This window comes from Sander lucioperca, chromosome 21 (assembly GCF_008315115.2).
Source record: "Sander lucioperca isolate FBNREF2018 chromosome 21, SLUC_FBN_1.2, whole genome shotgun sequence".
Lineage (NCBI taxonomy): Eukaryota > Metazoa > Chordata > Actinopteri > Perciformes > Percidae > Sander > Sander lucioperca.
Window position 1 is genome coordinate 20,686,450 of NC_050193.1, and position 27,436 is coordinate 20,713,885.

The window sequence follows — 27,436 nt, forward strand, 5'->3', positions numbered from 1 at the left end:
GACAAGCTTGATTGGTTTGTCAAAACTGATGCGGTTCAAATGGAAATTGACATGCAGCCTGCATGTCAGGAAGCTATCGGGAATTTGTATGAGAGAATAGGTAGCTTAATGTAAACTAAAGAGATAATTTAGGCTATGGATATATGGCGTTTCCTTAATGTTAATCAACGAGCTCCAAGGTTGGTGGAAGAAATTGACAAAGACGGCAAAAGTACAGGGAGTAACGTTAGTTCTGAAGTTGTCACTGCCAAAGCTAGCATTAGCCACGGTGCTGCTAGCCGACACTGTAACCCAAAGCAAGGGTTGTGTGCAATAGTTGTATGTTTAGTGTACATACTGCGCAGTGAAAATTAAGTCACTCTGCTGTTATGCTGTTTCAATACCAAATAAAATCTGTTAAACGTGTAGACCTGTATGCATTCATTCAATGCTCATTTGCAAGATAATTAACATAATGTTACATGATGAGATTTATTTAATTTGTGCCCCCCCAAAAATAATGGCATGCCCGTCCGTGAATTTGTGTCTGGAGCCGGGTCTGGTTGTCACAAGCCTAGAGCGCCCTCTGGCGGCTTTAGACGGTAATGTTTTCAGCATGAAATAACATTTAAAAACGTGAAATTATAAATATTTTGATATATAAGTCGCACCTGACTATAAGTCGCAGGACCAGCCAAAGTATGAAAAAAAGTGCGACTTATAGTCCGGAAAATACGGTAGTTAAATTATTTCTCTTGCGATTTCACTTCTCTAAAGCAAAAAAATAGCTCAAATGTCTTTCCCCTTGTTCCAGCCATTTTGCTCGAGACCTTACAAATGCCCCTTTAGCCATTTCAATATACATATTATCTATTTCCTCTTTTAATTTTTTCATTGTTGTTTCTTCTTCCTCTGAAAGATTATGTCATTAAAACATTTAATTTATCCATAATACTTATTTCTTTGGCTATGTTATTTTTATTAAATTACTTTCCTTCGTTTAATTGCTATTTCTCTGATATTAAACTTGAAATATTCCCATTTTGTATGTGATTCACTTCGTTATTACCAAATATGCTTTTTGTTGTTTTTTTGACTCAATCACAAAACTCATCATCTTTTAATAAATTATTATTTAGTTTCCAAAAACCATGCATATTACCATTTAAATTAAAATGAATTTATGATCAGCAAGTGGGGCATAACTATGTGATGATTCAGACACAAATTGCAGACAAGACGGAAATATAAGCCATATATCAATTCTAAGGATCTACTGACGTTGCTCCATGTAAATTCGTTAATGTCAGGGTTTAAAAATCGCCAAACATCTATAATTGCCAGTTGTTAACAAATATATGCAGTACTTTTGAATCTTGAATGTGGGATTAATCTTACAGGTACTCTATCTACAAGATCACCTGGAGCATCATTATAATCGCCTCCAATAAACAAGTGTGTATCCTTATATTTGTTTTTAAAGGCTTCAAGTTCCATACAAAGTTGTAAAAACATTATTTTTGCTAGAGCTGTATTGTTATAGTTATATAAATTGCAAACTATAAAGAAGGAATTGTCTAATTTGAAAACCAAGATTATCAATCTACCCTCATTTGAGATCACTGATTCAACTACATCTCCTTTAAAATTGTGAAGGAGAATGGCAACACCTGCTGATTGTTGAGAGGCATGACAAAATTTCACATCACTGTCCACCGAATGAGTCTCTTGTAAAACTATCTAATCAGCATTTTTTCATCTACTGAACAAAAAGATTGATTTCCTTTTGATGCTGTCACGGATACCCCTGACATTAAAAGATATTATTTTTAAGGAACTAAAATGGAAGTCTGTCATAATGAAAGAAAAAAAAAAATCTGAACTGGATGTCTGTTAAAGTTATAGGAAGTAGTTAGAAAAAATACTCTGAGAAAAGAAATATCAGAAATTAGTTTACCGCCAAGTAGAACGCTCTGAACATGAGTACCTCAATTAACTCCTGAAATTCTTATTTTAACTATTGGAGTGAACATATTGCTCTTTTAATTGTAAACAGGGATAACCGCGATCAGCTTCGTGGGAAATTAAGAATCAATGCCACCTCTCTAGTAGTTTTCATCCGAGAAACGCTGTGATTGGTGGAAAGGATATGGAGCAGGGGTCTGACAGCGACATAATTACCAATCACACTATGACAGACGCTCCACTTAGCACCAACTGCAATGTTTAATTTTAAATGAATGTAGCCTACTGGCAGTCTGGCACATGTGGGTGCTCAGTATTTTCCATGGGTGCTCGAGCTCCGGAACACTCACAGTATCGCCGACCTGTTGTGTGCCAATGTAACATCACATTGTTGACACATAACAGTAAAATACTTAATGTTAAGGTCTGAATGGAACCCATTTAGGCTACCCATGAGCATCAATACATAGAGGCAAGAAGAAGTACTTCAAACCAGCCTTTATTAATTATTATTGAAGAGATGGGGTTTGGGGCTGGGTTTGTGGGACTATTTCTGGGGGATGAGTCTGAGGGAAGAACAGGAGACAAGGGTAAGGAGAATGCAGAAGACAAAAGGTAGGTAAAATATAAAGTGGCTGGATTAAACAATCAAATTACGTACACAATGCACCACTAGAATCTCATCTTCATTCTCGTCACAGGCCATCTGCATTGAGTTTGTGCAGCTCACCAATAATAGTCGTACCACAGTTCAACACACATCCAGATGTTCCCAATAAATTTGAGTTTGCTTCTGTTGCAATTTGTCCTAGGTTGACCCCCATTTTGGCTTAAAATGACTGGACTATTTGCTCTGTTGCAATTTGTCCTAGGTTGACCCCCATTTTGGCTTAAAATGACTGGACTATTTGCTCTGTTGCAATTTGTCCTAGGTTGACCCCCATTTGGCTTAAAATGACTTGACTAGATCTGAAACCAACAAACAGCCATCGGTTAGCAAACGTAGCCCTCCGGTTTTAAAGACGAAAACATGGTGTCTGCTGCGGTGCTCTTTCTTTTAACTGCCGGTTCTGTCTGTGGAGAAGCTGCAGCAGAAAGGAAACTAGTATATGTGACTGTGGTGAGTAATATTAATATAATATAATGTTAACGCTATGGAAGCTGTCTTGAACTTTGCAGCAGTTTGCTGCGTTTTGCTTCGGTGGATAGGCTCTTCAGGTACTATATTCAAAATTTAGGATACTTTCTGTTTTCTTTGCTTCTCGGTAAAAGTGTATTCCTTTGAACACAAATCAAGTCTATCAGAAATAATGTGGGTCTTTTAGTAAATTCGGGATTTTCATGGGCGTAAATCTCATCTAACAGTTGGGGGGGTGGGGGGCAATAAACAAAATTTCTGAAGAGCAATTTTTGAAGGGGACACAAATAATACAGCCACAATTATACTCGTAGAGGACATGTGTTCACAGAGGAAAGCCTTAATACTATCATTAGTGTAGCACGGAGACTGTACCATTATCCTTCTTTTCATTGTTTCTCTTGATTCAATAAAAAAGATGACTAAATTGACCAAAATATTCTTCTTTAAAACCATTTATTTATTTTTAAGTTGTTTACAATCAAGCCACAAAAATACCTTAAAACATAATGACTTATTTTGAAAAAATGTCGCCATATAAAAGAAATACAATGCTTTTGTACACTTGTTAAATTAGCTGATCATAATGTAAATTAATGAGCCACTGGTAAAGCTCATCTGCTCACCCTGACAGCCACACACCTCCAAAAATATGAACTAAGCTCGACACACTTACCTGAGACTCTACCCCTGACTGTCCCTGGTCTCCCTAAGACTCTCCACCTGACTGTCCCTGGTCTCCCTGTTCCTCAGGTCTTTCTGTCTCCTTTGCCTGTGCAGAGTGACATTAGTATTTCCATAAGCACCCATTCTTATAAAGATGTTACTAAATTGTCTTGATATGAGGACTTGGCGTTTTGGTGAACTGAAAAGGGATCTTAAGTCTGTTTTTCTTTTCTCTGTCATCTTATCTGGGCAACAACAATACAAATCTTTAACGTCAGATGTCTAAATATGAGTTAGATTCATATTCATATTCATATTATAATTATAAAATTATCTTGCATCATCCACATAAATATTAGGTTTCGTCTGGGACAGAAGATATATATTTAACTGCAGCAAACCCACTGATCTGCCACTTAACATCATATTGAGCAAAACAACTGTAGATCTTTAATATTAACCCTAATATCAGTTCACACACATAACGTTAGGCTTATCGCCGTGTTAACGTTAGTTGTAGTGGGTGTATTTCTATCCAACAAGCTAGGTAACGTTACATTAATATTTATATATATATAATAAATACATTATTATTTATATATTATAAATTATTATAAATGTATATAATAATAATTTATTAATTACTCAGCATCATTTCTATTTGAGAAAAGAAAAACTTCATCCGATGTTAATGTGAATAAAATAGCTTTGAACCGCCTCCTTACATTCCACAACTAGCTAATGTTACTGTAGCGTTACTGTTGTATGCAAGGGGGTAAGCTTCTCCTCACAACGTGTAGCTCCTATGGCGCCATTTTGATGCTAACAAGCACTCACCCCCCATTAGCATCCCACTGACTGCCATTCATTTTGACATCACTTTGACAGCGAATACCTTTACATCTGAAGCGTTTAAAGACTTTATTTGTCCATTGTTTATTTCTAAAGAAACACAACAATATATAAAAGGCTCCATTACCTTGTATCTAACGTTATGGCTGTTAAGGGCTAGTTCTGACCCAGAACGCAAAGATAACACACAGACAACGCAAAGCAGTTTTAAAAGGGTTTAATGAACTGAGTGTACTCAGGGAAGTAATGTAGGTTAAGTCAGGGCGGGGAGATTCCTGGCTTGTCCGAGGTTTGAGGCGAGCCGACAGAGGTCAGTCCAAGTTGTTTCAGGACACGAGATGGACAGGCTGAGGTGAGTACACAGAAGTTCACAGGAGGATTTCCAAGGTGGAGGACTAGGCTTGGACAGCGAGACTGGAGGCATGCAGGCACAGCGGCGGGAGCAGCAGGTAAAGGCGGTATCTAGACAGAGACACAAGGTAAGTTTGGGCACAGGATAACATGGGCAAAACTAAAGGACAACTGGAACTCAGAGCCAAGTTACCACATGGGTTGTAGATAAGGAACTGCCGCCAAAGAGGTGATCAGCCCGGGTTTATGTATTGCTGGGTTGAATCTTGGAGATTAGCTGCAGCTGTAAAGAACGGCTGTGCAGAGTTGAATTGGCCACGCCCCACGCCTACTTTCCTCAGAACCACACCTCCAGCACTCCCAGCAGAAAAAATACAGACAAACACAGACAAACACAGACACACAGGGAAAAGATACCCAAAACAGGGCGGAGAGAGCAGCTGACCATAACAATGGCCCCGTAGCAGACGTTTTTGTAAAAATAGGCTAACGATTGTGTCATAACCACGGGACCTTCTGTCGCATAGTAGAGGAATTACCGTATAGTACAGTAGAAGCTCGCAGATAGTTTCGACTTACATTAGCTGTTTAAGTTTAATTACTAATGTTAACTAGCATTTTAGTTAGCAATAATTAGCCTGTGCCTATGTTATCTCCTTACATATACCTACGCTCTCCGTCTCTGCAAGATTGGGAATGATTGAGATTTTTCTTGGCACAGCTACCAGAAGACTTACAACTTTCAGACATGTTGATCACGTCACATTTACGTTGTCTCTCTCAGATGGAGGCTGCGCAGTAATGCTCAGCGCTCACGGGAAAAGTCTTTCTAATATCCTTCACTGGTCTCCGTCATGGATGTATTAAGAGAACTGGATACAGTGTTCGGCGGGAAGCCCCGTACATTCCAATGAGAGTGCTCAAAAGCGCATAAAGCAAACATGGAGCTCGGCTCTTCTGCATTGACTGGCCCATGATGTCACGATGGACATGCACACCAGCAACAGCTTGTTTGTGTTGTCGTAGCAACCGGTAGCAACATGCTCGTTCATGAGCTTCTCTCTCGTGTCTCTTACAAGTGGCAAACTCATAACTCGCCATTTTCATTGTCTAAAATATTCACTAACGTTAAACATTGTGTTTTTGTTGTTCCTGATCGTTTACATGCTTATCTAAATAAACGATGGATGTATTTAGACAACCAAGGAGATTTAATCATTATGTTGTGCTACTAGCTAGCGCTAGCTACTAAGTTTAGCCTGCAGTTTCATGAACAGAGCTCATCCATGGCTTTATCCCTCATCCACGTTACAAGCTTTACAGCATACAGCCCTCGGATGTATCATAAGAGAGAACTAAGGCGATGTAATCACTATGTCTGTAGTAACGTTATATAGGCATATAGCTATGTATAGTATCACCGTTCTCTTAATACATCCATGCTAGCTACCGCTAATAGCTACTAGCCGACAGCCCCGCCAGTTTGGGAAACGCTTCATACATGACGTTACATCCACGTTACAGGCTTTACAGCTTACATACATCCCTTGGGTGTATCAAAAGATAATTCCATGGACGTATTAATAGAACACATGGTGAATTACAACCATTAGCTATATCCATTTAGTCATGTGAGCGGGCGGGCGCAGTCCTGCGGGTCTGCTCGCATCCATTATGCGCGTTCGTCATACCTAGTAATAACTCTGGATTCGTCTACTAGTGAATGTTAAAAATGTTAAAAACATGACATTTTAAACAAGGACCCTTTAATTGTTCAGGTTGGTAAGTTGATGTACCCCCAAAAAAATTCGCCATACAAAGTCTATGTGAAAAGTCTTTCTGGGCCATGGGGTGCAGTACCACCGTTATCTGCTACACCCACGGTGGCTTTAAGACATGGCGTTCTTCCCATAGACAGTATATAAGAATGGACCAACAGATCCCGTTGCTCTGGATGGAGACCAGTGAAGGATATTAGAAGCACTTTTCCGGTCAGCGCTGAGCGTTACTGCGCAGCCTCCAACTGAGAGAAACGGCGTAAATGTGACGTGAGCAACCTGTCTGAAAGTTGTAAGTCTTCTGGTAAGAGAAATCTCAATCATTCCCAATCTTGCAGAGACGGAGAGCGTAGGTATATGTAAGGCGATAACATGGACACAGGCTAATTACTGCTAACTAAAATGCTAGTTAACATTAGTAATTAAACTTAAACAGCTAATGTAAGTCGAAACTGCCTGCGAGCTTCTCCTGTACTCTGCGGTAATTCCTCTACTATGCTACAGTAAGTCGGGTGGTTATGACCCAATCGTTAGCCTATTTTTACAAAAACGTCTATTACGGAGCCATAACGTGAGGTACAAGGTAATGGAGCCTTTTACACATTGTCATGTTTCTTTAGAAATAAACAATGGACAATTAAAGTCTTTAAACGCTTCGGATGTAAAGTTATTCGCTGTCAAAGTGACGTCAAAATGAATGGCAGTCAATGGAATGCTAACGTCGGGTGATCGCTTTGTAGCATCAAAAGCTCTGAAGCGAAGCTTCGTGGGGGCTTGGTCTCAGAGCAACGGGATCTGTTGGTCCATTCTATATACTGTCTATGGTTGTATGTGTTCTCTCCTCTCTCCCATGGATGTATTAAGAGAACAGTAATGTAACTTGTTATGCATGGTTCTTTCTTTTTGTATTACAAATATTTTGTGACAGTATTTTAAATTAATAATAATATGTTTTAAAGGTTGTCTAATTCTCTCATTGACCATTATCCATATAATAAAAACCCACACTAAAGCGTCACTCCCACTTTAAGCACATACATAGTGTATATTTGCATGTCCTTCTTTGCTGTGACATCAAGCCACATGCATGAGGAAGAACATAGATTTTCTCACATGACAGTTGTTTGTTGACTGTTGTTGCAGAAGAGTGAAACTACTCTACTTGAGTAGACAGCTGATGTGGTGGCATCCAGTAATAAGACCTAATTGACTGGATACAGATATTACTTTCAACCTACATCAAGATTAGTGCTCACACCATTAGTTCTGTATATATTATCAAAGGAGTAGTTTCCTTCGAAATAAGGTTGAATAATAAAAAGTAATTTAAAAAGCAATATCAAATCAGATATCTACTCTCAAGCAGTGGACAATTGGGCCTCTAGGTAGGAAAACGGTGAACATTTTATTTGCTGACAGCCAATAAATCAGCTTGATCAAGTGGCTTCCAGCCTGCTACAACAAAAACTAAGCATTGGTAAATACATTCACATTTTTCCAACATTTAATGCAGTCCTGTTGGATTTATTTGCAGCTCTATTTATAGACTTTCAAATATGTCAGTATCAAATTGTACAGTGATTATGCTGATAGCTGACTCTTAATCTTATCACCAAATTTCAGTATGTTCCTTTTATAGCCACTGTGTAGCAATGATGAGCTTTTTCAAACAGAAAATACTGAGAGAAACTGCCGCAGTGGAAGTTTTTGCTTGTATTTACACTGTAAAGGGGAAACGATGTGTTGTTAGTTGAGTGTTGCCTGACATCTCTCTCCCCCCCCCCAGTTGTTTCGGCATGGTGACAGGTCTCCAGTCAAAGCCTACCCTACCGACCCACACCAAGAGAGCAACTGGCCACAAGGGTTTGGACAGCTATCACAGGCATGATGAATATTTTCTAGTTGGAGTGATTGAAGTGCATCAGCACCCATGGTATCTTGCATAATTCTATAGCTGCAAAACCATTCATGACATTTGCAATTCATATAGCAATGAATGCATCCTTTCATGCAGTATTCCTTGTTGATACATTTCCATATTTGATGAGCTATTCTTGAAAAACATGATTTATTGTGTACTTTTGCCGTCAATTGTCTTCATATCTCAGCCATTGTATACAGTACAACCTCAATTCAAAAATGCTCAGTGTTGCACAGTAATTAACTGTACATAAGCTTATTATGATGGCATGCACAGGGTTGAATTATTATTGGTAACATGCTGCATCAAAGTCTGCAAAATCCCATTCAGTTCCATTGTATTTATAACACAGCCATATAATTACCTGTACAGTTAATCATTTATGGGCTGTAATGCATTGAAGGCATGTTTTAAAGCTCAATTCACTCCCATGGCATCCATAGCTCAACCAATACATTTAGGTCAATGAGTTTTCATATAATTATAAAGTAATCCAAAAATCAGACCAATTGATGTCACACATAATTTCTTAAGGAAATCATTATCTAGTTTATTCCTTCGAACCTGATATTTTGATGTTATTGCCCCACTTTAAACCCACACAGATTCTCTGTTGTTCATAAGTGTAAAAGGTTTGAAAGGTTACCTATATTCAGTGATGTCATCAGTTGTATAATGTCAGTCCCTATCCATGTTTGTTTCCAGATGGGGATGCAGGAGCAGTTTGGTCTGGGCCAGTTTCTGAGGAAACGATACAAAGGATTCCTTAAAGATTCCTATGACAGACACGAGGTAACCACTCCGCTTACAGATCACATGCCACGCCACCAGACAGACGCTGATTCATGTGAATATCCCATGTTGGTGTTATAAAGGGTTCCCTGTGGTGCTGCAATTCCTGGAGCATGATGGAAGCATTCTGCTGCGTATTTCTGTTCTTCATAACACTCGAACGTGTACATTACCAAAGTCCACTTTTAGCTCTTCTCTTCAAACTCTCCAATATATTTAGACTTATCATACTTAATGCTTGAGGTAGGGGGGAAAAAAATCCAAAATCGTATGAGTGGGATTTTTTGGTGACGATTTGTAGAATCTGTTTTTTCCCCTAGAACCATGATTTTTTTTTTTTGTTTACCAATGATTTACCTAAATATTTTTTGTAATTCTGCACCGCCGACGGCAATTACATCATATCCGTTTCCAGCAAATCAGATGGAAAGTAGAAAATCCACGTTATGTACTTCTTTACAAACAAAATAAATGTCCGACTGACTGACTGACACGTGATGACTGACATTCTTTTTAGAGAACAATTAGTTTTTAGAAATGTCTCATGATATATTGTCTCTAGAAGTGTCTTATTCAACTTTTGTTTTTGTTGAAGAAGGAAAAGAAAATCACAATACTCAATACTATCGAATCCCAATTAATGAAAATAGCAATATAAATCTGATCGGCACCCATGTATCGTGAAAGAATCGAATGGGGTCAAAAGCATGTTGTCACAGCCCAACGTAATGCATTTCATGCCTTTGATGACTGCTTGTAAATCATTTTTGATCCCTCACTGGCAACTCCTTTGTCCTCAGATCTACGTTCGCAGCACAGACCAGGATCGCACCCTGATGAGCGCCGAGGCCAACCTTGCAGGTCTGAACATCATCTAACTCCTCATCCTCCTACCTTTCGTCCTTCTACCAGCAATACTTCTCTTTCTAGTACATTTCTTTCACACATTAACAGTGCGTTCATCCAGGTCTCTACCCGCCCAGTGGTCACCAGGTCTTTGAAGAAAACTTGACGTGGCAGCCAATACCTGTACACACAGTGTCACAAAGTGAAGAGAGGGTATTTATATAATGGAGGTAGTTGTTTTAGTGCTCCTTGCTGTAAGTGATTCAACGCACTTTTTCTGAACTTTCTGTCTTTGTCTCTTTTTTTTTTTAGCTACTCTCTTTTCCTTTGGGTGACTGTCCTCGCTACGAACAGCTGATGAACGAAACTAAACGCACGAAGGAATTTATTAATGTCACCAATACATACCAGGTACAGGAAGGTCTGGGGGTGACGTGACCTCAAAAGGAGAATAAATTATTCGCTTACATATGTTGGATGTTCTTTAAGCCTGATTTTGATATGTTCTAGTCTGAATATGTCAAATGTGTTCTAAACCATATTATGACATTTTTTTGAGATTTTTAAAGATGATACAAATGTAGGGATGTGGAGCTTACTGCGTTCCTCTCTCAGGACATTATAGAGCTGGTGAAGAAAAAAACCGGACTGAATGAGATTAATGTGGAATCAGTCTGGATCGTGTACGACACACTCTTCTGTGAAGTGAGAAAACACACACACACACACACACACACACACACACACACACACACACACACACACACACACACACACAGTCACCACCTGCAAAAACAAGAAGTTTAGAGCAGAATTGAAAACTACGTAGCCCCGCTGGGGTCAGCTGAGAAAAAAAACTAAACCGTACGCACAGAATAAAAATCTGTTCCCTCGGTTTCATAAACTGTGAGCACGGATTCATAATCCATTCCCTCGGTTTTATAAACTGTACGTACGGATTCATAATCCGTGCTCTCGGTTTCATAAACTTTGAGCATGGATTCATAATCCGTGCCCTCTGTTTTATAAAAGTGAGCAAAGTTAGAAAGATATTCACAGATTCGAAGTTCTGGGATCAATTATGTTATATCTTCTAAGGAAGACCCGAATGTCCACAACATCCAAATACTTTTGCAAGTTTAATGCAAACGGGCAGGCATGACATCTTACAAGTTACTTAGTTACTTTCACATGTCCCTCGCTAGCAACAACTTCTTTGGTCTCTCTTAACTAGAGTCAACACCCGGTCAGCTGAACATACTCTGATTCAGAACTCAATGTAATAGCGCCTCCTTCTGGAACATCCGTTATTAGCAGCTAACTTCAGAAACAGTATAAGGAAATGAACTATTATTCTTCATAGCTAAGTAACTAATATAGCTTACAGATAAGCATACTTGTAACTTAATATTACAGTTAAGATATTACAGTTAGGATACCACTGATTACTCTATAGTGAAATGTTATTAAATCACAAATGATGCATCTTTCCTAAAGTAGTAAGGTTAACAACGAGCTACAAACTCATTTTCATTAAAACGAGCCATCCTCCAACCTGAAGAAATAACATTGGTCTCTATGAGCAGCCAGCAGTGAGACGGCAGTAAGATAGGGATCGTCTACAAACTACAACACTGACAAAAAAATATCTATTAATTTAATTATTAAATAAGGTAGTGTCTGCAAACTTATTTTTTAAAAGTAGGCTAAGTGCTGTAGTACAACTAGCAGGAGACAAGTTATAATTGAGGTAAGTTTGGAAAATAAGTTTGTAGCTCATTGTTAACCTTACTATGTTAGGAAAGATGCATCGTTTGTGATTTAATAACATTTCGCTATAGAGTAGGCCTAATTGATCCCAGAAGTTCGAATCTGTGAATATCTTTCTAACTTTGATAAAACGGAGAGCACGGATTATGAATCCATCCTCACAATTTATGAAACTGAGGGAACGGATTTTTATTCTGTGCTCACGGTTTAGTCTTTTTTTCTCAGCTGACCCCCAGGGGGGCTCTGTAGAAAACAGTAAAAAAAAGTTTTGTTATTATTTCTGTTGACTTTTTGTATATACAATAAAATTTGTGTAATGATTCTCTGTAATGAAGTAGCCTACTTTTAAATTGGAGTAAGTATAAACTATAGGTAGGGCCTACATAATTAGAATAATAATGCTGGCCATAAATCTATATTATGAGAGACTTCAGCAGGTTTTAATGTCCTAGTTAGAACACGTTTCAGGTAAGATAATGTGGTGAAGCTAGTTTTTCAAGTATGAAGATGTCAAGCAGAAAAAAGGCGATGTCATAGCTAATTGGTTTACACCTTATGTTGCTTTCATTTCTAAATAACAGCGTCCAGTTATTCAAGACATGATTCAAAGACTTCTGGCGGGCGAGACTGTAACTGACCGACTCTCACATGTGTTGGTTAATTTAGACTTGTGACTCAACCGACCTCGTCAGTTTTTAACGAACATATGGACATTTTGAAAAACATGCTGTTAGAGGAACTGTGAAACTAGTACCGCTTTCACATCTGTGTTTTTGTTGTTGTCTTAGCACACACAGGTCACTGCTTGCATTTCAGCATGCCACCAATCAATATCCTGTATTACTGTCAATACACATACCAACATCATTATGTGCAATGTTACATTTTTCAAATTTTCAGGAATAATGTTCACATTATTCTGAGTCAAATACACACCCAATAATGTGAGATTTGAAGTATGAGCTAATTATAAACTCAGGGATAGCTGGGTCATAGCTGGTGAGTACAGCCATTAGATGAACAACGTGTGAGAGGGGTGTGCTGGCAGAGGACTGCTGACAAAGTGCTATCAGGAAACAAAAAGCCAGCCTACTTAAAGCTTTCAGACACTCTTCTAGTCAAATGTCTTTTTCATGGTTTTCATAATTTCCACTGTGTTTTCTGTGTGTGAATTCAGTCCCGTCACAACATGTCCACTCCTGACTGGGTGACTCCTGATGTCATGGAGAAGCTCAGAGTGCTCAACGACTTTAGTATTCAGGTAGGAGTAGTGGCAATATCTATGGTTTCATTTAGGACTGTAGGTCTCATGATGCTATTTTGTAGTTAAAAGTGGGGTAATCTAATGTAATGTTACATTTTCCCAGGTTAAATTTGGGGTCTACAAACAACAAGAGAAGAGCCGGCTGCAGGGAGGTATGTGTGTGGTTTAGTGAAATTCAAATGTTACTTAAAAAGGAAGGAATTGTGTCTTTGTTGGGGACTATTTTCAGCAGTGGATTAGTCCACATTTGGTGCTCTAATGAGTATTTGGGGCAGCGAGACAGTTTGTGTAGGATTGAGTCAAAACAAACTCACAGTTCATGATAATTAAGGAACATTGTACCCAGTGCAACACTGTGGCTCATTGAGGTGTTTTTAATAGTTTTTGAACAACATTGGAGCTCTATGGCACAGATGAATAAGAAATATCAGACTTTGGATATAATACTTGTATGGAGGATACATGCATGAACTGCTGTCTGTCTTTTAGGTATCCTACTGGGTGAAATAGTAAAGAATCTTTCCAAGATGGCCGTCCCAGACCCGAAACAGAGACTGAAAATGATGATGCTGTCAGCGGTAAGAACTGCTTTTTGAATTACTGGTAGGTGGATTTTTAATTTTTTTTTAATGGAGCCAGGTTAGCGGTTTCCACTATTTCCAGTCTTTAGCTAAGCTAACCGTCTCCTGGCTGTGTAGCTTCACATTTTGCATACAGACCTAAGTGGTATTGACCTTTTTTATCTAAATCTTGGAGAGAAAAAAGAGGTAGCTAGGTATTCCTTTAATGTGTGTATGTTTGTCCACAGCATGACACCACTGTAGTTGCTCTTCAGGCCAGCTTGAATGTGTTCAATGGAATAGAGCCGCCATTTTCCTCCTGTCAAATATTTGAGCTGTACAGGAACAACAACGGGTAAAACACACAAACAAACACACACACATAGTGCGTGGCACTATCTTTGTGGGGACCTGTCATTGACATAATGTATTCCCTAGCCATTTACCCTTACCTTAACCATCACAACTAAATGCCTAACCTTAACCCTTACCCTCACTCTAACCATAACCTAATTCTAACCCTAACACTATACAACCAAGTCTTAACCCTCAAACAGTCCTTTAAACTTGTGGGGTCCAGCATATTGGACCCACAAAGCTGTTGGGACCCCACAAGTATACTGGACTCCTGGTTTTTGGACCCCACAAATATAGTTTAACAAGAACACACATACATACATACATACATACATACATACATACATACATACATACATACACACACACACACACACACACACACACACACACAATTAGATTCAATTCAATTCAATTTTATTTATAGTATCAAATCATAACAAGAGTTATTTCAAGACACTTTACAGATATCGTAGGTCTAGACCACACTCTATAACATATAAGGACCAAACAATTATAGTAATTCCCCTGAGAGCAAGCATTTAGTGTGACAGTGGCGAGGAAAAACTCCCTTTTAGGAAGAAACCTCAGACAGACCCAGGCTCCTGGTAGGCGGTGTCTGAAGGTGCCGGTTGGGGATGTGATGAATAGTGGCATTAACAGTCACAAGAAAAGATAATGGAAAAGTGACTAGAAATAGCAGTTGTAGTTCATGGCATAGCAGGGCACTGCAGGGCGTTACAGGATGTAGCAGGGTGTAACAGGGCATAGCAGGGCGTGCAGCAGGACCATGGCGACAGCTATAACCATGATTTTGGTGCCACCCTAATCCAAGGAAACATGCTGGGCGAAAAAAAAAAGGACTCCGGGGAATAAGCTCCCCAGAGGTTAGTAACAAGCATTTCTGGGACATGAATGCACACAGATGGAAAGAGAGAGGAGAGAGGAGCTCAGTGTGTCAAAGGATGTCTCTCGGCAGTCTAAAACTATAACAGCATACCGTATTTCCTCAAATAAAAGCCGGGGCCTTTATTTACCTGAACTGCAGAAGGTACCAGGCTTGTATTTGAAGCAGGCTTTTATTAGAGGCAGGCCTTTATTTCTAATTCCATCTGTTAGTATAATTGTTTTAAATAAACTGTTTTAAATGAAAATCCATAGCGTTCCAGTGGATAGAGATCATTAATTTTTTTAAGAAACATTTGCAAAAATTTCACCATATACAACAACAGCCAGAAGAGTGACAAAGCAGTTTGGGTCAGAATTAATCAAACACCACCATTGTGTCAGTTTGAACCCTGTAAATGTATGGGGTATTTATTTCAAATACAGGTACTACGATATTGCTGGTAGATTACAATAAGAGCATAGCTACAGTAGTTGCTGGTTTGCTGCACACCAGTATCTGATTAACGTAACAGACAGTAGCTAGCTAGCTTTGTTTCTAGCTCCAGGCTAACTTGTTTCCTCCCACCTCCAGCTAGCTAGCTGTGCTCTGCTCTTGTCGGCTAATCTTGTCAGCTCAACCTTCTGTTTCTTCCAGTATCGGATTCTCGTGGGGTCAACGTCGAAATGTCTCGCAGCTTTTTCACCCAAGTTTTCCTCCGCATACTTTAAAACTCTTTTTGTTGTTGTTGAAAAGTCCTGTGTTACATCCAATGTAGCTACTGCCATCTATTGGCACCTGTACGTTACTACACTAGGCTGAGTATAACACATACAGCCGCACTGACTAAAATACCGGAAGGACAATAATCCAGAAAAAACAAAGCATGAATATATTGTTGAATCTGTTGAATTAAATTGGTAGAAATGTACATTACAATGAACTTGAATTTTATTTTGACTTAATATTATATGAAAGGCACTTAGGAGATTATCCACACTATTTTTCCCCGGCCTTAATTTGAGACCGGCCTTTATATGTCTGTGTTGACCACGCCCCCGGCCGCTATCAGAGGTACAGCTTTTAATTGACTACCGGTTTTTATTTGAGGAAATACGGTAACTAAGAGAGACAGGCTTAAGAGAGGTGCCTTGTCAGGCTAGAACTCTCCCCTGCCGGATCGGGCTGTACTGGCCTGCCTCCCTCTACTTTGATTATATTATTGATTAAATGGTAAATTAATGTGACGACTATGAAGAGAAGCACGTGGCCTGGGCTAGGCGGACGCTGCAACTCCTCACTCCCTAACTACAAGCTTTATCGAAGAGGAGAGTTTTAAGTTTACTCTTAAATGTGGTGAAGGTGTCTGCCTCCCGAACCCAGACTTGGAGCTGGTTTCACAGGAGAGAGAGGAGCCTAATAGCTGAAGGCTCTGGTTCCCATTTTACTTTTAGAGACTCTAGGAACCACAAGTAACTCTGCATTCTGGGAGCGAAGTGCTCTAGTGGGACAATAAGGTGCTATGAGCTCTTCAAGATATGATGGTGCTTGACCATTTAGAGCTTTGTAGGTTAGAAGAAGGATTTTAAATTCAAATGAATTTTACAGGAAGCCAATGCAGAGAAGCTAATACAGCAGAAATAGGATCTCTTTTCTTAGGTCTTGTCAGAACACACATTGCAGTATTCTGGATCAGCTGGAGAGTCTTAAGGGTTTTATTTGAGCATCCTGATAATAAGGAATTACAATAGTCCAGCCTGCTTTCTAAATCCTGACTGAAAGTCCTCAAATAAACTATTGCTATGTAAAAAGTCACATAACTGATTCGCGACTACCTTCTCAAGGATCTTGGAGAGAAAGGGGAGATTAGCTATAGGTTTATAGTTGGCTTAAATCTCAAGATCGAGGGTGGGGTTTTTCAGAAGAGATTTTATCACTACTACTTTAAATGACTGCAGTACATAACCTGTTACTAAAGACATATTGATCATATCTAGTAATCAGTGCCGATCCTGACCTCCCTGGGGCCCTAAGCAAAATTCTGCTAAGGGGCCCTACTAGTAAAAATAATCAAGAATTCACATTGCAAATAGTAAAAAAATCGAATTCTTGATATCAAAAATGCATAAACTGTGAATGAATAAAAGCTAAAATGGCTTGCCATAGCATGTTAAAGTTTTTATTTATTTATTATTATGCATGTTGAAGCAATTCTTGATTTATGGTTATTATTTACTGAGGGATGTGCATCCATATTGACCAGTATGTCCAGCTAATCAACATTTTAAATTCAATATAGCCTATAAATCAATATCAAATTGTCAATACATTGCTTTCCATCTTGCATAATTAGTGCAGTTGTTTAGAGTTTTTAACTACACATTGTCTGAGACTAGATAATCAGTGTCTTAAAAGTATGTATAATGTGTACTTTGATGAGGAGTGCCATCATTCACGCCCATATATTGTAGCCTACAGTCTGTCTGGTCTTCACATATATTTCTGCTTGAAAAATGTGCGTTTCATTTCGTGCGCACAACGCATGATAACACACCCAACGCGGTTATCTTTTCCGAGATGCAGTAAACAAACACCGTTGCACTTTGTCGTTTATCAAATGTAATAAATAATTGTATTTTACTCTCACTTTTGTCAGGCACAAAGTCACAAAACACAGCCCTGGAAGTGACTGGCATTAGCAGCTAGACACAGACCAAGAGATGCACTGCCTGCCTGCCCAGCTAGGTTAGCAAGACCGAAAAAAACACAATAGAAATTCACATAAACATAACTTTACTTTGCTGACATCAAACTTGGAGAGGAGAGAACACAAGTTTACCTGATTGTTGTTCCAGCAATTCACTCTCATGGTGTTTTTTTTTTTCCTCTTTTCGTGACCAGAAGGATAGTTTTGCTTCATTTTGTCATGGATGTTGTAAACATTAATTGATGCGCTATGACACGAGGGGGAGGCGGGGCCTCGAGTAATTTGCGGGGCCCTATGCAGCTTCCGTAGTGAGCGTATAGGGCGGATCGGCTCTGCTATGAAGTGTTAACCATTGGTAACGCTTCTTTAAATAGTTGTCTCTTAGACCCCATCCCAACGAGGGATGGGGTCTAAGAGACAACTATTTAAGAGTCTAAGATTATTTTATCATCCTGTTTATGATATATTTGTATGTTGTGTGTGATGTCTGTAAGCTACTGGGACCTTGAATTTCCCCTTGGGGATCAAAAAAGTATCCATCTCTCTATCTATCTATAGCGCTTTAACAATTGTGAGATCAGCGAGGCAGTCGCTGTAAGAGAAGAGAGCTATAAGTGCTTGAGTATAACTGGTGTAGTTTAAATGCAATCCAGGCAAATAGCCACTAAATTAAACAATAAAGCAGAGTTGAGTTTTGTTTTTTTTGCTGGAGAAGGAAACTACCATCGTAACACGGGAACACCGGAAGTGTTCAATACACAATACGCTTTCCGTAAACGTCAGCACGTCAGCACGTCAACACACACACACACACACACACACACACACACACACACACACACACACACACACACACACACACACACACACACACACACAGTTTACTGCAGACAATCCCCTTAAACTTATATTGACACAGACTTCATGTGATACTGATGAGCTGATACCAGAAAGAAAGTAAGAATATGCAAAGTGGATTAAGACTTTTACTTTCAAATTTAACACAACCAGACTCAGCTGATATAAAAAATATGAGGACTTATGTACCAAAATTGCTTTATAATACTGTAAGGCTCCAAATTTTTCAGTATACTGATCGTTTTATTCCTAATGTCCATTAGGACTTTTTGTGGGTCCAAACTGCTGACAGTGGACATGACATCAGACCATCATAGACTGTAAAACTATCTCTCTCTCTGTGTCTACCAGCTCTGTTTCAGTGTCGATGTTCTACCGGAATGACAGCGCAGTGGAGCCGTACCCTCTGCAGTTACCAGGCTGCCCCCTTGACTGCCCCCTAGATGAGTTTGTGAGAATTACAAAGTTCTCTATTTCAGAAGACAGGGACAAAGAGTGTCAAGTGCATTCTGAAAGGAGAGATAAAGGTGAACACCTTTATCTCCATAAAGGGGTCCACCCCTAGAATTTTTTTTAGCATTAAACACTTCATTTCCTGCATATTACAATCCAAATATAAAAACATAATATAAAGTATTGCAATTAGGCTCTCAGGCATTCTGTATTGCTTTCAACTATTTATTCTCCTGTAGATCTGCTTTTCTTGTCAGCACACATGTAGCCTAGGCATAATTTACTCCTCCCTCCTCTTTTGCGTCTTTTGTTGAGGAAGTATTTCCTTAAATGTGCATATGACAATTATTCACCTCAATGATACATTATTCATTTTAATTTATTAATAAACCCCTGAACTGTAATATTTCAGATGTTTGAGCAAGATTTCTGCTCATGTCCAAAACTTTGTGCACATTCAAAATATAACTCATCCCAACTGTGTTCTCTGACATTTGGAGGAGTCGTGATATTTTGAGAAAAATAAAGTTATAATAGGCTATTACAGGAATAAAGTCACTATATTTCAGAAAATAATCTACCTGCACCATAGTCTGCTGTGCATTACGTGATTGCTCTGCTGATACGGTAGATCTCAGACTGTCTGACAGACTCAGAGCCCCGTTTGGGTCCCTGGTCTCTGAATGAGACAACGTTTAAGGAAGTGGGTACGCTGCTCTACATCGGAGGTGGAAAACCGAAACTACTGCAGAAATGCACAAAAGAATAGCACCTGGGACATTTTCAGCCCAACCAATGTTACATACCCAATTAGGAGACCTTTAGGAACAGTGTGAAATACCCTATATAATCATGCTATCCCCCCTGTAAGTTGTTTACTGGGGTGAATTTAGTTTAATGTTTGACATTCATCGGTTTTCACGTATGTTACCTTCAATAGGTCCTTGTCAAAGCCTCGATTTCACTCAGTTTCAGGGTATGTTGGAGAGCTAATGTAGACAGACGTTTCACAGTTATTTTTTAACTCAAAATCACCAAAAATGACGATGCAGTTATTACCGCAAAAAACTGAATGTCTGTCCAACATGCCCGTCACAATAGAGGTACTTAGGGACCGTCGTAAAATTCTGTTCTACATAGAAATCTCAAACCACTTCCATTATAGAGAGAGAGCCATTAAACATTTCACACTTGTGAATAAGTAAAAATAAATAAATAAAGATAAATGAAGGCTATAGTTACCAATAAAGATTATTATTTCAACACGTTTCTCATTAACGAATATATTGACATCCAACCACCTGTAATATGTCTCAGACATCTCCTCACAAATTTCACAGCTGTTAGTTTGTGAAAAAATCCTTTGAAAATACCTTATCAACATCAGTGATATGTTGGCTATTTAATGCATAATTTAAAGATTATTATTTCAACACGTTTCTCATTAATGAATATATTGACATCCAACCATCTGTAATATTTTCCATACATCGTCTCAAAACTTTCACAGCTTTTAGTTTGTGTTAAAGTCTTAAGCAAATCCCTTAGCATATTCATCAGTGACCAATTGTGCATACAATGTATATTTAAAGGTTATTTATTTAATAGGTTTCTCATTTGTGTATATGTTGACATCAAACCACCTGTAATGTTTCTCAGACATCTTCGCACAACTTTTACAGTTGTTAGTTTGTGAAAAAGTCCCGGGCTATTTAATGCATAATTTAAACATTATTATTTCAACACGTTTCTCATTAATGAATATATTGACATCCAACCACCTGTAATATTTTCCATACATTGTCTCAAAACTTTCACAGCTTTTAGTTTGTGTTAAAGTCTTAAGCAAATCCCTTAGCATCCTTGTCAGTGACCTATTGCATATAAAATGCATATTTAAACGTTATCAATATAATAGGTTTTCATTTATGAATATATTGGCATCAAATCACCTATAATGTCTCAGACATCCTCTTACAAATTTCATAGCTGTTTTTTGTAAAAAAAAAGTCTTAGCATCCTCATCAGTGACCTATTGAATATAAAATGCATATTTAAAGTTTATGATTTAATAGGTTTCTCATTTATGAATATATTGATATCAAACCACCTGTAATATGTCTCAGACATCTTTTCACAACTTTCACAGCTGTTAGTTTGTGAAAAATCTTCAGCAAATCCCTTAGCATCCGCATAACTGACATATTGTATATAAAATGCATTTTTAAAGGTTATCAATTTAATAGGTTTCTCATTTATATATATTTTGACATCAAACCACCTGTAATATTTCTCAGACATCCTCTCACAACTTTCACAGCTTTTAAAATCATATTAACATTAATATTCATTATTAAGAATCAATAATAAAACAATTATTTTGTTATGTTGTCACAAGTTGCATGAACCAAGCATCTTAAGCCATACACATCAACTACTACAAAACATTAGGTAACTTTTGACCTCTAAAGAATACATTTGTTTATATGTAGTGCTTCTCCACCTTTGTAACAGTTTGACTTTAACAATACTGTTATAAATACAATTGCTTAAAAATTAAAAATACAGAGCATTGCAATTGACTAATGTATTTGATGTTAAGCTGCATTGTAACATTCACCTAAGCAAAAGACACTGATTTCTGAGCCACTTCAATGCATTCTCACCCCCCAGAGGCCATCAGTCCCCACCGGGTTTAGGTCATGGTGCAACAATAAATGTAGATAAACCAAAACAATAAATCAACCACACAAAACTAAAACCTAGATAACATAAATGCACACCCAAAACAATAACTGAACATTATTAAAACACTTTAACTAGGACAGAAACCATTCAGAACATGTTTTTTTTCCCATGAGCCCTTGCACCACAATAGCACAGATCAGTTCAAATGACCCCGCCCCTCCCATACAGAAACTTTTTTCTGATTCTAAGTTATCTCTGCTTAACATCATCTGTGCACTGCATACTTGAGCTGAATATTACAAACAAAGAATGTGATTTAGTAATGAATATAATTTTTAACAAAACATTAAAAGGATAGAGTGACCACTAAAAAGTTTAATTACAACTGTCTGGGTTTACAGTAAAAAATGCATTCTTAAAGGTTATCATTTCAATACCTTTCTCATTTCTGAATATATTGACATAAAACCCAACTCTAATATATCTTAGACATCCTCTGACAACTTTCAAAGCTGTTATTTTGAGTAAAAATTAAAACTTTTAAAATCTTTTAAGATGATCACGGTCAGTAAGTTATTTGGAAGTTAATGCTTTGATAGCTTATTCAGTTTTTGCATTTATTTTAATGTAAAGTTTTCCAAATTTTTTTGTCTAGTTTATTGCTGAACACAGAATTTAATATTCTGATGGGGCGTGGCCTCAGTACACAAGGAGGCCCACTGGCACAAAAGCACACCAAGTTAGCCTCTTTGGTGTGCTGTGCATTTTCTTTGTAAATATTTTTTTTACATATTGTTTCAAGTCATTTTTGTTAAATTGATAATCTTTAAATGTGGACTATAGGTCACTGATGAGGATGCTAAAGAATTTGCTAAAGACTTTTTCACAAACTAACAGCTGTGAAAGTTGTGAAAAGATGACAGAGACATATTACAGGTGGTTTGATGTCAATGTATTCATAAATGAGAAACCTATTAAATTGGTAACCTTTAAATATGCATTTTATATACAATATGTCAGTTATGCGGATGCTAAGGGATTTGCTAAAGACTTTTTCATAAAATAACAGCTGTGAAATTTGTAAGAGGATGTCTGAGACCTATTACAGGTGGGTTGATATGATTATATTCATGAATGAGAAACCTATTGAATTGATAACCTTTAAATATGCATTTTACATACAATAGGTCACTGACGAGGATGCTTAGGGATTTGCTAAAGACCTTTTCACAAAATAACAGCTGTGAAATTTGTAACAGGATGTCTGAGACCTATTACAGGTGGTTTGATGTCAATATATTCATAAATTAGAAATCTATTAAATTGATAACCTTTAAATATGCATTTTATATACAATATGTCACTGACGAGGATGCTAAGAGATTTGCTAAAGACCTTTTCACAAAATAACAGCTGTGAAATTTGTAAGAGGATGTCTGAAACATATAAGAGGTGATTTCATGTCTAAATATTCAGAAATGAGAAAATTACCGTCTTGAAATGTGCACAAACCATTATTTGCTGTATTTTTTTCTATTTTAAAAGTTTCATTCTACTAACTTACAAGTGTGAAATATTTAAGGGCTGTAAGTTTCTTTAATGGAAGTGGTTTGAGATTTCTATGTTGTAGAACAAAAAAGTTAATAAAGATTACACTGAGTGGAGTTGCAATTGTACGACGTCCCTAACTAACTTTATCGTGACGGGGGCGCGTTGGACAGACATTCAGTTCTTTGCGCACTAAACTGTGCCGTCATTTGTGGTGATTTTGAGTTAACTTAAACTGTGAAATGTCCGTCTAAATAAGCTCTCCAACATACCCTGAAACTGGGGGAAATCGAAGTATTGACACGGAGCTATTGAAGGTAACATCCGCGAAAACCGACAAATGTCAAACATTAAACTAACTTCACCCCAGTAGTTGTTTACCAAAATCTACCCCCTTGTTTTCCAGGATCCTTATAGCGGCTAAAACATCACCGAGGGAAGGCTCAGTCTCTGTCGCCAACTTTGATGTATCCATAGGGGTAGCAGCGATCACGGCATAGCTGTGGAAAGCTAACTTGTTTTCCGCGTTAGCATTCGGGCTAGCAGTCTTGAGTGGAGGAAAGTCTTTACTGTTAACGGCCGACAATGTCTTTCTTTTTATCTTTGTCCTACCTTGCGTTATAACACCGTCGGTGAGGTGCAGTCAGCATATTTTTTAGTCAATGGCAGTATTTAGGGCCCGAGCGCCAACAGCAGTGAAGGCCCTATTGAAACTGAAGGAATTATTATTATTTTCCCAGCAAATTAATTGCCTTTTTGAGGGGCTTAACATAAAAAACTCACCAAAATTGGCGGTAGCATTGCCCCCTACAAAACATAAAAAATTGAGCCCTGCAGTACATTTAACATAGACTCACGAAACTTGGTACACAGTGGAGCCATACCCTAAACCCAACAGGAAGTCCGCCATTTTGAATTGTAAGTTCGAAATTAGTGCGATTTTGGCCGTGCATGTGCATGGCACTCAGACACTGCAAATCGTCACCAATGAACAGGGAACTTTCTGCTGTGTTCAATGATACCTCACACAAGACTCTATGTCATACAGTTCATTAGCTGTGAAAGGGGGCGTTGCCAAAGCATAATGGTCGGGGCAAACCTTTACCAATAAAAAAGGAAGTCTCTGCTGAGTTCAGTGATACCTCACACAAGACTCTACCTTAAATGGGTCACCACTTCTAAAAGGGGGCATGGTTTAAGCATAGGGGGCGGGCCAAACCATAAATAATGAAGAAGGAAATCTGTGCTGAGTTCAACGATACCTCACACAAGGGTCTACCTGAAACGGTTCAAATGTTATGAAAGGGGGCATGGCCTGACTAAGTGGCTGTGGTTAAATTATAGGATGCAGCTCAGCATCACACGTTGGGCCTGTATAATATCCTCAGGCCTGGATTCTTGTTGAGTGTGTGAACTATCAAGCAGATATGACAGTGTACACTGTAGTTACAGCCATTTTCTCGTTCATCGCTAAACACTCAAAATGGCCGCCACGCCACGCCCACACCTTTTGACGAAAAGTTTTTTTTTAATAACTTTTCATCTTTAACGTCTCTCGATGACACAGACCGAATTTGAAATCCATCGGATGAAATCTCTAGGAGGAGTTCGTTAAAGTCTAGCACCTTGACTTTTAGTCCTACTTCCTGTTGCCACTAGTGGGCACTATAGCTTTTAGTAAATATCAGTGTTTAGATGTCGTCAGGGTTGGACTCTTATGAATCCTGAAAAGTTTAGAGCCAATTGGACAGTGTACACTCAAGTTACACCCACTTCCTGTTTTGATGGCGAAACGCACAAAATGCCCTATAACGAAAAGTTTTTCTTTTAATAACTTTTCATCTATAACATCTTAAGATGGCAAAACCAAATTTGAGGTTGATCGGATGAAATCTCTAGGAGGAGTTCGTTAAAGTACGACATGTGGAAATGGCCAAAATCGCACTAATTTCGAACTTTCAATTCAAACTGGCGGACTTTCTGTTGGGTTTAAGGTATGTTTCTAATGACATCTTTTTTATGTTTTGTGAGTCTACTTTAAATGTACTTCAGGGGCTCAATTTTTTAAGTTTTGTAGGAGGCGCTAGCGAGCCATTTTTGTGCGCCTATTCCCAAAACCCTTAAAATACGTACATTTTCACCAGAATTGATGCGACCGCCAATTTTGCTGAGTTTTTAAGTATGTTAAGCCCCTCAAAAAGGCAATTAATTTGCCGGACGAAGGAATAATAATTTCTTCAGTTTCAATAGGGCCTTCGCCGCTGTCGGCACTCGGGCTCTAATTAAAGCTGCAAGCAGTGTTGGACGGGCCCTTGCGCCTCTGCGCGTGTCGGGGTTACTGGCGGACGCCGCTCCTTGCGACCATGCATTTGCGCAGCACTCAGACACTACAAATCATCACCAATGAAAAGGGAGTTCAATGATACCTCACACAAGACTCTACCTTAAACGGGTCACCAGTTATGAAATGGGGCGTGGCTTAAGCATAGGGTGTGGGCCAAACCATCACCAATGAAGAAGGAACTCTCTGCTGAGTTCAATGACACCTCACACAAGACTCTTCCTTAAATGGTTCAAATGTTATGAAAGGGGGCGTATACGTCTATGGTCTACGTTAAACGTACTGCAGGGGCTCAATTTTTTTAACTTTGTAGGGGGCGCTAGCGAGCCATTTTTGTGCGCCTGTTCCCAAAACCCTTAAAATACGTACATTTTCACCAGGCTTGATGCGATGAGTTTCGGGGCAATCGGAATAATTGTTGCCAAGATAATGCAACTTACTGTTTAAACAGGAAGTTGCTGTAACTTGTGCTTTTTTTTTCAACTATCAAAATTCTTTGGATAACTTTTCGTCATAAGGGTCAACAGATACTACCTGCAAAGATTCAAGAAGATTAAAATCACAGCCTAGGACGAGTTCGAAAGAATGTAAAACACATGAAAAATGCATAAATTAAAAATGGATGCCTTCCGGTTGGGCGGAGCTAATGAAGGTAAATGGGAAATATGTCCACAATAATTAGAGCAATATGTCTATTAAATCTGGTGAAGATTGGCGCAACTATGTCCAAGTTAAGGCCTTCCACGCATTATGGGGCGCTATGAAGCACGCTTACAGGTATGGGCCAAATCGCTGTACAGTCTCGCAAAGCTCCCAGGTGTTTATGTGGGTGCCAATTTTTGTGAGTTTTTTGGGTTACACTTTACTTGGAAATTTTCTACATAAGAGTGACATGACACTGTCATGAACATGTTATAAAACATAAACAAGTCATTAACATTTATGACAACACTTTTTTAGTAAGTGTCATTCGGTTTTGTCATGACAAGTTATGGTTAGGGTTAGGATTAGGGTTCATGTGTCATATGAGTGTCATGTGTTCATGACAGTGACATGTCACTCTTATGTAGAAAACTTCAAGTAAAGTGTTATCGTTTTTTGTATATATTGAGGCCGTCAAAAATGTGCCCAAGGGCTAAAACCAATTAGGGTTCCATAGGCCACCCCCACTTTGACCAATCAGTACCTTACAGTAAGGGTGGCCTCAGCATTGGCCCTAGATGGTACCCTCCAAATTTAGTAAAAATCTGATGAGCTGTTCATGAGATATAAACTTTTTGTACTTGTAGCGCCCCCTAGTGGTCAATGTTCATAAAATGTGTGGTGGACCTCCAGAGGGTTATGGCAAAAAAGAATCTAAAGTTTCGGGTTGATAGTCTTAATTTTGGTCCAGATATGGCAAAGTTGGTGTTTTTATAGTTAGCTTCACAAATTTGTTTGTGCGTAATTTGGGCAGTTTTTATCCTATGAAAATTCTTTTGATAACATTTTGTCAGGTCATTCTGGAGATGCTACTTGCCAAGTTTTGTGCAGATGGGTCGCATGGTCTAGGAGGAGTTCGGTAAAGTAGGTTTTCAATAAATCCCGATTTTTCACGCATAAAATTCTAGGCGGAAATGGGCGTGGCCTATATCAGGAGATTCAGTTTAATCCAGGGAATACGACGATATATGGTTTTTTAATTTCTGATGTACGGTTTGGCTGTATAGGGTCAAA

The 27,436-nt window shown here is 38.5% G+C and overlaps 1 protein-coding gene across 3 annotated transcripts in view; it reads left to right on the forward strand.

The window, feature by feature from the left end:
• The first annotated feature begins 2,913 nt into the window (after positions 1–2,913).
• The window catches only part of LOC116037490 (lysosomal acid phosphatase-like), a 32,867-nt gene continuing 8,344 nt past the window's right edge, over positions 2,914–27,436 (forward strand). For all 3 annotated transcript variants that reach the window (XM_031281392.1, XM_031281393.1, XM_031281394.2), the window contains exons 1-12: positions 2,914–3,064; positions 8,516–8,611; positions 9,356–9,442; positions 10,243–10,303; positions 10,410–10,501; positions 10,601–10,699; positions 10,904–10,993; positions 13,236–13,319; positions 13,426–13,474; positions 13,812–13,900; positions 14,131–14,237; positions 19,042–19,217. In XM_031281392.1, the coding sequence (XP_031137252.1) occupies positions 2,975–3,064; positions 8,516–8,611; positions 9,356–9,442; positions 10,243–10,303; positions 10,410–10,501; positions 10,601–10,699; positions 10,904–10,993; positions 13,236–13,319; positions 13,426–13,474; positions 13,812–13,900; positions 14,131–14,237; positions 19,042–19,217 (1,120 nt within the window). In that variant the 5' untranslated portion in view covers positions 2,914–2,974. The remainder of the gene's footprint in view (positions 3,065–8,515; positions 8,612–9,355; positions 9,443–10,242; positions 10,304–10,409; positions 10,502–10,600; positions 10,700–10,903; positions 10,994–13,235; positions 13,320–13,425; positions 13,475–13,811; positions 13,901–14,130; positions 14,238–19,041; positions 19,218–27,436) is intronic.